The 13,747-nt window shown below is 39.1% G+C and overlaps 1 protein-coding gene across 4 annotated transcripts in view; it reads left to right on the top strand.

Annotated features, from left to right (window-relative positions):
- Kdm5c (lysine demethylase 5C) overlaps positions 1–13,747 on the top strand; it is a 32,992-nt gene that overhangs the window by 11,155 nt on the left and 8,090 nt on the right. For all 4 annotated transcript variants that reach the window (XM_010629749.3, XM_010629748.3, XM_010629747.3 and 1 more), the window contains 6 exons: positions 1,038–1,157; positions 1,290–1,448; positions 3,589–3,770; positions 3,872–4,034; positions 11,942–12,061; positions 12,171–12,365. In XM_010629749.3, the coding sequence (XP_010628051.1) occupies positions 1,038–1,157; positions 1,290–1,448; positions 3,589–3,770; positions 3,872–4,034; positions 11,942–12,061; positions 12,171–12,365 (939 nt within the window). The remainder of the gene's footprint in view (positions 1–1,037; positions 1,158–1,289; positions 1,449–3,588; positions 3,771–3,871; positions 4,035–11,941; positions 12,062–12,170; positions 12,366–13,747) is intronic.

Raw genomic sequence — 13,747 nt, 5'->3', positions numbered from 1 at the left:
GAGAATCATGTCTTTTGAGAGAGTCTAAAGAACAGAGCTGGACATGGTGGCACAAGGCTGTAATCTCAGCACTCTGGGAGGGGGGCAGGAGGAATACAAGTTCAAGCCCAACCTGGGCACCTTAGTGACTTAGCAAGACCCTGACTCAAAATAAGAAAGGGTCTGGGAATGTGGGTCAATCCAAAGGCCCTGGGTTCAATACCCAGTGCTCCAAGGGAGAGGGGGGACACTGAAGAGGTTTACACTATAGAGTTGGTGCTTTCATTTTCATCCAACAAGGTATTAGAATATTCTGTGCCATTTTTTTACGATTATAGTTCTAGTAGAGGCATAAAACCTTCCTGTGCACCCTGTGTCAAGTCACTTTACCATACAGGAAAAATGGTGGCAGAGGAGTATGGGATAGCATATTGAACTCACAGCTCATGGTTTAGATAGTGAAGTCTTGAAGAAAAAAGCATGGACTATAATAAAAAAGCATGGCCTTTTTTGGAGGCCGAGGGACTAAAGTTGGGTTTTATGTTTTTGTTTTATTTTGAGATGGAGTCTCACTGTATTGTCCAGGCTTGCCTCAAATTCCTAGGTTCAAGTGACCCTCCTGTCTCAGCCTCCTGAGTAACTGGGACTATTGGTGTGGTATCATGCCAGACTTGAAATTGAGTTTTGAAGAGTCACTGAAAGAAAATAGAGGGATTGGGAAGTATAGTTCAGTGGTAGATTGTGTACTTAGCATGTGCGAGGTCCTGTGTTCCATCCCCAGCACTGAAAAGAAGAAAAAGCAAGTGGGAGAGAACATTCCAATAGGAAGGAACTCTGTAAGCAGAAGCATAGTGGTAGTGCTTGTGGGGGATGAAAAGATGAATTAAGCTAAAGTGGCAAGAGAAAAAGGTAGAGCTATAAAGTAAGTCCTGCCTCGGGGCCCTTCAGTACAGACCTAAAGCTGTTCTCATTCCCTATTCCTACCCCACATTCCAGTTCTACGTGGGAGGATTCTCCTCTTTGCCTGTCTTGGTGACATGTTCTCCTTTGGGTTTCAGGAGTGTAAACGGCCCCCTGAAGCCTTTGGCTTTGAGCAAGCTACCCGGGAATATACTCTGCAGAGCTTTGGGGAGATGGCTGACTCCTTTAAAGCCGACTACTTCAACATGCCTGTGCACGTAGGTGATGGAGGGCTGGTGTAGTGTTGGAGTTAGGGTCATAGGTGTTGGCACCTAATGGTCTCACCCTATCTGAGACAGTGGGGCTAGGATAAAATGGGCCATGGTCATCTGCTACCCCTGTTCCCCCAGATGGTGCCCACAGAACTTGTAGAGAAAGAGTTCTGGCGGCTGGTGAATAGCATTGAGGAAGATGTGACTGTTGAGTATGGGGCTGACATCCATTCCAAAGAATTTGGCAGCGGTTTCCCTGTCAGTGACAGTAAGCGGCACCTAACCCCTGAGGAGGAGGTGAGTGGGTAATTATCATGGCTGTATTTTAGCTTTGAGAATTTAAGTTATTTGGAATCTGAAGGACTCATTGTTTCTTTAAGATTGGGGATAATACTGTATACACTAGCTGTGAGGTTTAGATGAAATGCTGCATATAAAAGATAGCTTATTATTGGCATGTGCAAAGATAACAGATGGATTCATGTACCTCTCTGAACTCATTTCCTTATCTGTAAAATGGGGATAATACCTAACTTGCAGAATTTTTTTTAAAGAATTAAAGGAGAAAGTTATGACAAAATACGTGGCTTATTCATAAGAAGTGTTTGCGAAGTTGGATTTGGATGCATAGAAGAAATTCAGGGTCCAAGCCTGTTTCAAGGGGGAAAGTATATTTGGATTTAGATCAGGGTTTTGTTTTGTTTTGTTTCTTTTAAATATATTTTTAACTAATACAGAAAAGCATTAAAATTATACATATGGAATACTGTGTGATACTTTAATACATGTAAACATTGTGTAATGTTTTGATTGGTAAACCTTTTTCCTCAAATATTTGTCATTTCTTTATGATGAAAATATTCAAGTCATTTCTAGCTCTTTAAAATGTATAGTGCGCAATTGTTGTCTGTAGTCACCCTGCTATACAATAGCATACCAAAACTTCTTACTGCTTTCTAGCCATAGCTTAATAGCAATTGACCAACCTTTCCCAGGCCTTCTTCCTTACTCTCCTCAGCCTCTGAGAACCACCATTCTACTCTCTACTTCTGTGAAATCAGCTTTAGTTTTAGAGTCTACATATGTGTGACATCATGCAACATTTGTCTTTCTGTGCCTGGCTTATTTTACTTAATGATCTCCACTTCTATCCATGTTACTGCAAGTGACAGTTTGTCCTTTTTTATGGCTTTATAAGTCTTCCAGCATATATATGTACTGTTTTTTCATTGTTCATTCACTAGTTGATGGACACTTAGGTGGTTTCCATTTCTTGGCTAGTATGAATAGTGGCACAGTAAACATGTGAGTACAAGATAGTTCTTCAACATCTTGATTTCCTTTCTTTTGGGTATGTACCCAGGAATGCGATTGCTGGATCATATGGTATCTCTATTTTTAGTTTTCTGAAGACTCCATACTGTTTTCTAATTCGGCTGTTTTGTAATGTGGCTATATTTACATTTTTCAGTAGTGTGCCATGTTTCTCTTCACATCCTCACCAGCTTTTTTTTTTTTTTTTTTTGGTGGTGGTGCTGGGGATCAAACCTAGGGCCTTGTATATGCTCGGCAACTGCTCTTCCACTGACCTGTATATTTCAAGCCTGTTTGTCTTTTTGATAATAGCCTTCTTACCCATGTGAGGTAATATCTAATTGTGGTTTTAATTTGCATTTCCCTGATGATTAGTGATACTGAACTTTTTTTCATGTACTTATTGGCTATTTGTATGTCATCCTTTGAGAATGTCTGTTTAGATCTATTGCCCATTTTAAAATCAGGTTATCTTTTTTGTTACTGAATTACTTGAGTTTCTTATTCTGGATATAAATTTCATCAGACATATAGTTTGCAGGTATTTTCTCCCAATTCTGTATGTTGTCTTTTCATTTTGTTGATTGTTTACTGTGTAGGTTGTCAATTTAATGTGATCTCATTTGTCTTTTTGTTTATTGTGCTTTTGGGGTTTTGTCCAAAAACCCTTGCCAATTTCAGTGTCCTAAAGTGTTTTCTCTGTTAGTAATTTATGTCTTACATTTAAATATTTAATCCATTTAGAGATGAGAAATAAGCATCTAGTATTATTCTTCTGCATGTACATTTCACATGTGTTCTTTCAGCACCATTTGTAGGAAAGAATGTCCTTTCTCCAGTGCATATTCTTAGCACCTTTGCAAAAAAATCAGATGAGAGAGTAGAAATTTTTAACTTGTGGTTATTTGGGGGGATGGATATATCTATAAATCTCCCTGAAATTGAAGTGAATTAAATTCAGATTTTATTTGATTTTGGGGGAGAGGAGAAAACCTATAATATATTGTAGATGTTTAGGTATGACCCCACAATGTAGGTTCTCTAGACTAAAGCAAATGATGTAAGATCTCAGTTCCTTAGCATATAACCCTCATGCCCTCTATACAAATACCTGACTTGACAGGAGTATGCCACGAGTGGTTGGAATCTGAATGTGATGCCAGTGTTGGAGCAGTCTGTACTGTGCCACATCAATGCAGATATCTCTGGCATGAAGGTGCCCTGGCTCTATGTGGGCATGGTCTTCTCAGCTTTTTGCTGGCATATTGAGGATCACTGGAGTTACTCCATTAACTACCTCCACTGGTGAGCAGGACCTTGGGGAGTAGCTGGGGAGGTAGTCAGGATGGACTCTCTACATGACCATGAATGTGACCATTTTGTGTATCCCCTTTCCCTTTGAGCAGGGGTGAGCCAAAGACCTGGTATGGGGTACCCTCACTTGCAGCAGAACATTTAGAAGAAGTGATGAAGAAGCTGACACCTGAGCTCTTTGATAGCCAGCCTGACCTCCTGCACCAGCTTGTCACCCTCATGAATCCCAATACCCTCATGTCCCATGGCGTGCCGGTGAGTTCCCAAGAATCGTAAACAAGGATTGGAATGATGTAGTGATGTCCTTTGTAGTGAAGTGGTAGCCTTCACCTGGAATTTACTCCTGTTCTTTGCTCATTCCTGTTCTATCTAAATTAGGCTATAGATGTGACTGTTCTAATAGAGACCTGTTACTTAGCGGCTACACAATATGATAGCCCTTTGGGCCATATATTTGAGGGCAGTATCTTAGGCTTGGCTTAATATCACATCTGTGTTCCAGCTGGTGGAAGAAAGAAATTGAAGAAGGGCAGAACTAGAAAGTCTCCTTACTTTGAAGTATGCACATTATTTTCATTCATATCTCATTAACGAAAACTTGATCACATGGTTATATCTAGCTCCAAGGAAAACTAAGAAATGTGATTGTTACTCTGGATGGTTTTATACCACCTGAAAATTGAAGGTCTTATTATTAAAGAAGATGATGAATATAAGGGGAAGTTAGCTATCTGTATTATAGTTTGCATACTGTTACATTTCTCGGAGCAATGGCTAAGTTGTTTTACTTAACAAGTCAGAAGTTGAGCCCATAAGCCTGGCTATCTTCTCTGGGTACTTCTCTCTAATGCTATAAAAGATTTTGCTAGATATAAAACGTGACTTAACTGTAAGGAACTTTATATTCTTGGGACTTTCTAGCATTGATTAGCACTGAGCTAATCCCCCAGCAACTCTTCTTTATTCCTATTCTGTGCTGCTATTTTTTCCTACTCCCTTTCACTTATCTATACTACTATTCCTTGGTCACCTGTACAGTAAGTCTTCTGACTGGGTCAGCGTTTCTCACCTAAGTCTTCATGTTGTGTTGATGTGCTATGTCCTATGAATAATATTGTTACATACTATATTTAACCAAGGATCCTGGGAATTGGACAGGAAAAGAGGCAACCTACAACAGCTCAGATAATCAGATAACCTTTCTCCTCTTAGAGGGCACTCTCCTCCCTCTCTGCTTCACCCCTTTTAAAGATAATTGAACTTAATATTCAAGGAGTAATGGGGATAGAGTGCCTGCTTAGCATGTGTGAGACCCTGGGTTCAATCTTGACAGCACCGTAAAAAAAAAAAAAAGATGAACAAAAGCCCGTACAAGTTCTGCTTCTTCTCAAGCAGACATTGGAGCTGGGAGTGGTAGCACACACCTGTAATCCCAGCACTTGGGAATCTGAGGCAGGAGGATTGATGCAAGTCTGAGGCCAGATTGAACTATGTTGCGAGACACTGTCTCAAAAAAACAAAAAACCAAGCAGACATTGGGTCTGACTATTTTTGGACTTCCCTCTTTGTCTCTCATAGCACAGTATCAGTCCTTGTCTATTGTGCCAAGGAAAACTAGGTGTAAAAAAAAAAGATTCTCTTAAGGATTCAGGCAGCCAAGATGTATGTATATATATAAAGTCATATATACATACATACATACACACACACACACACACACACACACTCACACACACACATATATATATTCAGTCCTTATTTCTTTTTAGAAAGTTATCATAGTCTTTTATTTATTTATTTTGGTGCTAGAGATCGAACTTGGGTCCTTGCACTTGCAAGGCAGGTGGTGGCACCACTGAGCTAAATCCCCAGCCCTATCATAAGATTTTTAAACATGTGCTCTTTGCTTCCACCTCTATAGCATTTCTCCTGCTCATGGTTCACCAGCTTCTGTGGCCACCTGTTGTTTTAACACCTTGCCCGCTGTCCGCCCTGCCCTTCCTATAAGTTCCTGGCTAGCATCTCCAGGCCTTTGGACTTGGCAGTAAGCCCCCAGTCCAGGGCATCTGTGATTGTCATGTTCTCATACTGAGAGGCTATAGTTTATAGCCAGCTGGAGCTCCTCATCAAGCTATTTTTAGCCCCCTGTCCTACTCTGCCTCCTTCCCCTACCTCTCCTTTGGTAAGAGAAGGCCATTTCTTTGTATAGATATGTGTTGTTAATTATTATTTTCATTAAAAAAGAAACACTCCTACTTTATAAAAAATGTATTCTGAATATTTTGTTGTGTTTCTATAAATTGTTTTTCTTTATAAATTTTGATGTATTAGTAATCAGTGTATGGATTTTATAATTTCTAGCTTTTTTTTTTTGTTTTTGTACCGAGAATCAAACTTTGGTTCCTTGTGCTTGCAAGGCAGGCAGCGGCACCACTGAGCTAAATCCCCAGCCCTGGATTTTATAATCTCTTTTGTAAGTTTGGTGGTCTAGAACTGCGCTGTCCAGTTTGGTAGCCACTCGCCACTTAAGACTACTGAACATTTGAAATGTGATTAGTCCCAGCTGAAATGTGCTGAAAGTATAAAATACCTGTTGGATTTCCAGGCTTATTATGAAACAAAGAATGTAAAGTATCTCACTAATACTTTTGTATACCAGTTACACATTGAAATCATAATATTGTGTTTTTGTTAAATAAAATATATTGAAATTAATTTTACCTGTTTCTTTTTACTTTTTTAATGTAGCCACTAAAGAACTTAATAGTGTATATGTGCTAATGTGTTTCTCTTGGACAGCGCTGGTCTAGAATGATTTTATACCTCATTTTTTAAAAAACAAATTTATCAAAGTATGGCTTACACAACATAAAAGTCATCCATTTGAAGTGCCCAATTCAGTGAATTTACATAGTTGTGCTGCTGTCACCACAGTCCAGTTTTCAAATATTTGTCACCCCAGAAATATCCCCTTATGCCCTTTTGCAGTCACTTTCCATTCTACCCTCTAGGACTTGACAACCACTTGTCTCTTTTCTGGCCAGTTTGTATAAAGAGGAATAATAAATAATATGGTCTTTTGTGAAGGGCTTCTCTCAGTATGTTGTCCTGGTTCATCCATGCTGCAGTATATATTAGGACTTCATTCCTTTTAAGGTCTTAACAGTATTCACTTTACCAGTTGAACATTCAGGTTTCTAATTTTTCGCTAATTTGTATTTGCCATTGTCAACAGCTACAGAATGTGAGGAGCTTAAACTCACATAGGAAACAGTAAAGTAACATTACCAAAATGAGGGTGTAAGTTCAGGTGAAGAGTCAGGAATGTTGGGTTGTACTTCCTGCTCTGCTACCTTAGGCTTCTCTGGGACTAGATCATTCAGCAGATATTGCTAGGATACATTCTGTTTGCAAACCCTCTGGTCCACTACTTCCAAGATCAGTGAACCAGTCCTTGCCTTTGGGTATGCACAGTCCTGTCAAGTGGAGGATAGAGAGCAATAACCATGTGGGATATAGTGTAAGAAGTGCTACAAAAGAACAGACTGGGTCATTTAGGAGTGGATATCAGAAAGAATTTGTAGAAGTGGTGGTCCTTCAAAATGGGAATTAGTCTTTCAGAGCTGTAGTTTTATCATGGCATTTATCATAGTGTTAGGATTCAAGTGAGAGGCTCAGCAGAGGTATGGCATGGTCAGATTTGCATTTTGGGGAATATAGTTCTGGTGATTGGTAGTGCAGGCCAGTGCAGTAATACAGGCAAGGAGTGTTTAGAGGCTGATGTTGGACTCTAAGCAAGAATTGATTTAAGAAGAAAAGTACAAGAGGTGAAAGGTGACAGCTGATCCACATTTGTATGTATGATCCATACAAATGTGGGTTACATTCGTGAATGGAAAGATTTAAAATCATTAGGATGTTAATTTGTCCCAAATTAAACTAGAATCCTAGCAGAGGAATTGTTAAGTTGAAGGGTATAAAGATTTTAGATGGGGGGGCGGGGCTTTTGGGCTTTTTGAAACAGGGTAGTTGAGTCTGGCCTTGAACTCAGAATTCACTTTGTACCCTAGGCTGGCCTTGAATTTGTTCGTGGCAATCTTCCTGCCCAGGCCTCCCAAGTGCTGGGATTACAGGGGTGGGCTACCACTCCTAGCTCATTTTAGGTTCTTGATAACAAATTTACACGCTGTTGTATAGTTTACAGCCCTAGGTTCAGTCCCCACTACTCCCTTCAGCCCATCTCACCAAATTACTTACCAGAGGGGAGAATTTACTGATTCCTTTGCCAGCATTGTATCTGTGTTACTGTGTCTTTGCCAGCATTGAATGTTCATCTTTTAAAACTTTTATGAGGCTTTTTGGTAAATAGAATTAGATATACACATGGCTACTTCTGTTCCTTACTGAAACAAGTAAAATGACAAAAAAGGATCTTTTTTGGGGGGAATACCATGGATCGAACTCAGGGCCTTGCACTGGTAAGGCAGGCAGTGGCACCACTGAGCTATCCCTGGCCCAGAAAGGCATTTTTTTTTTTTTTAAGATTAAAAAAGAAAATCACAGAGATGGAGGAAACAATAATAAAATTCTTGAAACTAGGAAATAGATAAGAAAATAAGTTTAAGCCAGTACTGAGAGTTTCTGAGAAGGAACCAGATTTGCACCTCATAATCCCCCAAAAGCTTGTGGTCAGTGACACCAGGCTTTCTAGGGGTAAAGCTGGATGGATGGGATGAAAGTAAGGATTGGCTCATGTGTATGTAAAAAATTGATCAATGCTGGGTAGCTAGAAATGTGACCCTTCCTGTGTATAGAAAAAGGCTAGAGATTTGTTTTTGAGAGAGTTAAAACAGTCTCTGGGTTGAGGTCTCCTAGGTACAGTTGAAAATAGAGTTACAGTGAAAATAGGATTTTATCATTGTTTATATACTAGATGCTGAGGTTCCTAGTCATCTTCCTTCACTTGGGTGTTAAAACACTGGCAGCCAGGCCTTTTTTCAATGGGCAAAAGATGTTAGGATTTTCTTTGGGGAATGTGACTGGCCTGAGAGGAAAAGCCTAGTTTCATAAACTAAATGAAATGACTCAGCTGGATGGATCACTCTAGAGTGACACAATTGCCAAACTTCACCTATGTACTCAGAGCTCTTGTTTAGGTTTTTCATCTCTTCCTCTTTAAAAGTTTTTTTAAAATTGATTTATTTTGGAGACAAGGTCTTGCTGTGTTCCCCAACCTGGCCTCAAATTCTTGGGCCCACCTTAGCCTCCTGAATAGCTGGGATTACATGCATGTGCCACCATGCCTGGCTTAATCTCTTCCTCGTATATACTCAAGGTATGATTAAAAAAAAAATACGGTGAATATTTAAATTTTTAAAAATTCATTACAGTAGAAGACACACTGCCATTAATCCTACAAAGTACTCTCCCTTGCTTCGTACATATTTGTCATTCTTGCCACTTTCTGAAGCAGTTCAGGAAGTCATTTTTCATGTCTTTAGTTGCACTGTTGTGGCTACCTCAATATCTTGAACTGACTCAAAACATTTACCTTTCATGGTCATTTGGGCTTTGGGGAAGAATGGTAGAATTCACCATATTTTTTGTCACACCTTGTAAAGACACTTACTTTTAAGGACTTCCAGAACTACTTCACAAAGTGGCAAAAACAATGGGATAAATGTGTTTGAAGGAAAGGGGAGGGGATTAATGGCAATGTCGTTTTTACTGTAATTTTTTTTAAATTTAAACAGTCATTGTGTATTTTTAGTTACATCTTATAAGCAGGCAGCCACAGATTGACAGACAACCAAAGATGCTCTAGAAAGGAAGAAAGCACCTTGGAGAAACAGGCTAGGCAGGGAGAAATAAACCTCAAAAGGAAAAGAAACTTCATTTCTTCAGAGATAAACATATATAGTAGTCATCCTTTATCCATAGTTTTACTTGCCAAGATCTCAGCTACCCATAGTCATAGCAGTCAAAAATTTACATGGAAAATTCCAGAAGTAAGTTGTTCTTAAGTTTTAAATTACATACTGTTTCTGATGAAATTTCATGCCATCCTGCTGTGTCGCATCTAAGGCATGAAACAACCCTTCATCTGGTATATTCATACATTTTCCTTGTTAGTCATTTAATAGTTGTCTTGATTATCAGATTGACTGGTGAGGTATTCAAATAACCCTTGTTTTACTTAATAGCCCCAAAGAGGAGTGGTGCTAGCAATTCGTATATCGGAAAGAAAAGCTGTAAAGGGTTATATTTTAAATGAAAAGGTGAAAGATCTTGATTTAAGGAAAGAGAAGAATCATGCTATGGTTGCCAAGATCTTTGGTAAGAATAACTTTTCTGTGAAATTATGAAGGAGTAAAAAGAAATTTGTACTAGTTTTGGTATCACACCTCAAACTGCAGAAGTTATGGCCATAGTGTGTGATATTTAGTTAAGGTACAAAAGACATTAAATTTTTATGTATATAATAGGGAAAAATATGTTATATGTGGGGTTTGTTACGATTTGAAATTCTAGACATCCACCAGAGGTCTTAAAATGTGTACTCCTTGGGTAATGTGAGTCTGGTATACTGCAAACATGAGAGAGGAGCAGTATACTGTTAAAAAATACCAAGAATTACTTAAAGAGAATATATTTAGTTCTTAGAGATTAAAGTTGTAATAATAAAAGTAAAAAACTTTTTCAAAAGACGGACAAATCACTTCTTGTCCTTTTGGCTAAGATCAAGTGAAGACAGACAAATAGTTGAGGAAATCTCCCAGAAAATGAAATGAAAAGGTAAAAAAATGGGAAAAGGTATAGAAAATTAACTTGTCTAGGAATTTCAACATTCAAATGGGAATTTTGAAAAGTTGAAAACAGAGGGTGGAATCATTAATGCATTGTTTTAAGAAAATTTCATTGAACTGAAGGATTGTTTCCAGAGTCAAAGGTCCTAACCAGTGCATAAGTAAAAATAGATTTATACCAAGGTATGTCTTGTGAATTTTTGTATCTAACCCTAGGACCAAAAGAATCCTATAAACTTATTTAGAGAAACAGGTTTAAAGTATTAGAAACTCCAGTGGCTTCAGATTTCAATGGCAACACTGGAATCTAGACTAAAAATAAGCCTTTAAAATGATTTTTATCTTTGAATTCTACATGTAGTCCAGTCTAAGAATAGAGATGTTTCCCTTACTCCTAAAAAGGGTTCTTCCCACCACTTCCTAGGAAGCTCTTGGAGGAGATGTTCAAGCACAGCAAAGGAGTGGAACATTTCGAAAGACCTAGGATCTAGGAAACAGAAGATCTGTCAAAGGAATGTGAGGATCCAGGGAGGACAACTGGTTCAGATTGGAACAGATCAGAATAGAAGGTGAAAATTAATAGGAAAGGAGATGTGGGTATTTGTCAGAAAGTTAGGGTTTAAATTACTCCTGTATGTATAGTCCAGAAGCTTATTATTTAGGGTTTTTAAGGTCAATGCCACAATAATCAGAAGTAAAAGTGATTAGCTCTGGGGAGAGAGAAATGGCAACCCCAGCCTGCTAATTTTATGACAAATCTTCTAGAACCATTTGACACTTGAATCTTCACCTATGCCCCATAAAAGTAACTGTTATAAAAAGCTTGGCCAACTTAATAATAAGTGATATTCATCTTTTTTACAAAAATTGCAAGGGAAGTCTGGGAGGCCTAGGCAGGAGGATTGCAAATTTGAGCCCAGCTTGGTCATCTGAGCAAATTAGTGGAACCTTGTCTTAAAATTTAAAAGTACACCTAAAATATACCAATAAACTTAATGGGGAAAAAATTTTTTTTAAGTACATAAATAAGGAAACAAATGCTAGGATAGAGCTCAGTATGAAGGCCCTGGGTTCCGTATCCGGTACTGAAAGCAAAAAGTTACTTAGGGAAGTCACAATAATCTGAATAATCTCATAAGTCTATTTCCTACTTGTGACTAATCTGTCATCAACACCAATTAGAAATTTGAGGGACTGATGGTTCTCCTTTCAGAGTTGTAGGACCTGGGATTCTGTTGTCAGGTTGTGTTCCCTGAGGCTTTCCTTTGTCTCCTTAAGGACCCTGTGTTTAGATCTGGTTTCTGCAGGCTGGAAAACCTCTATCTCAGTGGCCTTTGCCTTTTTTTTTTCCCTCAGGTTGTCCGCACAAACCAGTGTGCAGGAGAATTTGTCATCACCTTTCCCCGTGCTTACCACAGTGGCTTCAACCAAGGCTACAACTTTGCTGAAGCTGTCAACTTTTGCACTGCTGACTGGGTGAGTCTGGAATGTGATGGGATAGCAAGAAGCAGCAGGACGGTTTCGGGGAAGCTGAAGCATCACTGCCTTCAGACTTGGCCACACTTAACCTTGAACCTGTCCATAGCTGCCAGCTGGGCGCCAGTGCATTGAACATTATCGCCGGCTCCGAAGATACTGTGTCTTCTCCCATGAAGAGCTCATCTGCAAGATGGCTGCCTGCCCTGAGAAGCTAGACCTGAACCTGGCAGCAGCTGTGCATAAGGAGATGTTCATCATGGTACAGGAGGAACGGCGTCTGCGAAAGGCTCTGCTGGAGAAGGTGGGTGGTGGAAGAGTGCCCTGTGTCAAGTACCCTAGCCTGATGGAGATTGAGGTAGATGGAAAATATCAAAAAGATGAAGTGTAGGGCTGGGGATTTAGCTCAGCGGTTCAGTGGCCTGCTTTGCAAGCGCAAGGACCCGAGTTCAATCCCCGGTACCAAAAAAGAAAAAAGATGAAATGTAGTGAAAAGAACTAGATACATCTAAATTGGAAACCACATTCCATTCTTTCTCTACCTTTTACTGGCAACCTTGGACAAGTTTACTTTCACTATCAGTTTCTCCATCTCAAAAACAGGAATTACGGTAATGCTCATCTTTTTTGGATGTTGATGTGGATCAGTGATAATGTATATTCAGTAACTGACCCGTAACAGGTGATGGCATAGCAGCTGTTCATCATTATTTGGATAATCTAACGTGATAGACTGGCATAGGAAACCTCTACTACCAATATGTAGGTGACCTTATCAAGTTACTTAAACTCTCATAGTCTCACTTTCCTACTCTGTAAAATGGAAATAAATACTTACCTTGGAAGGTAGTTATAAATAAAGCTTGAGTGAGGTGATCTTTGTCAAAGTATTACTGCCCTTGCAGTATAGCAGCATTGGTGATACTAATACATGAAGAAAGTGATTAAAATATGAAATATTTCATAGGAAATGCTATGTTTTTACATTCAGATGGTTCAATAACTTAAATTAGGACAATAATAGTACCAAGTAGGAAACAGTCCTACTTCAATACATTTCTCTTAAGCATGTGTCAGTTGTGTGTGTGGATGAGTAAAAGCTGCTATAGGCCCTCCACTCGAGTAGGTTTGAAGCTCCATACCTGCCCTGTGAGGGAATTGACTTAGTGAGAGGATCTTTCGTAAGATTACAAAGGAGAACAGTGCCTAGCATGTACCAGGCCCTAGGTTTATCCTCAGCACTGGAAAATAATCGTGAGTGATTGTTTGCTGCTTGTTTGTAGTAATACTTTTCTTAACTGTAATTTGTTTTGTTTTGTTTTGGTACTGGGGATGGAACTCAGGGCCTTGCATTTGCCAGGCAGGTGTGGAACCACTGATCTACATCCCCAGGCTACTAATTTTAAGCTTATTTATAACTTTCCTATGAGCAAGGCTGTAGATAGAATTTCAGCTACAGTAGCGTTAGAAGTCTGGCCCCTCATGGTGTTAGTTGATGAGTTCCTGTGCTTTTCCAGGCATCATTTCCTTATTATTTCCTTTCTCTGTTCATTGCTGTTACTAAATGATGGTCCTGTGGCTATGCCACTCCATGGAACAGAGCTAAAGCACGATGGGAAAATAGACCTTCCTACCCATTTTGACATTTAGAATCTGTACACTTTTTTTTTTTTTTTTTTTTTTTTG

This window comes from Fukomys damarensis, unplaced genomic scaffold (genome assembly GCF_012274545.1).
Source record: "Fukomys damarensis isolate Sample0158 unplaced genomic scaffold, DMR_v1.0_HiC HiC_scaffold_39, whole genome shotgun sequence".
NCBI lineage: Eukaryota > Metazoa > Chordata > Mammalia > Rodentia > Bathyergidae > Fukomys > Fukomys damarensis.
This window is presented reverse-complemented; position numbering and strand designations above follow the sequence as displayed.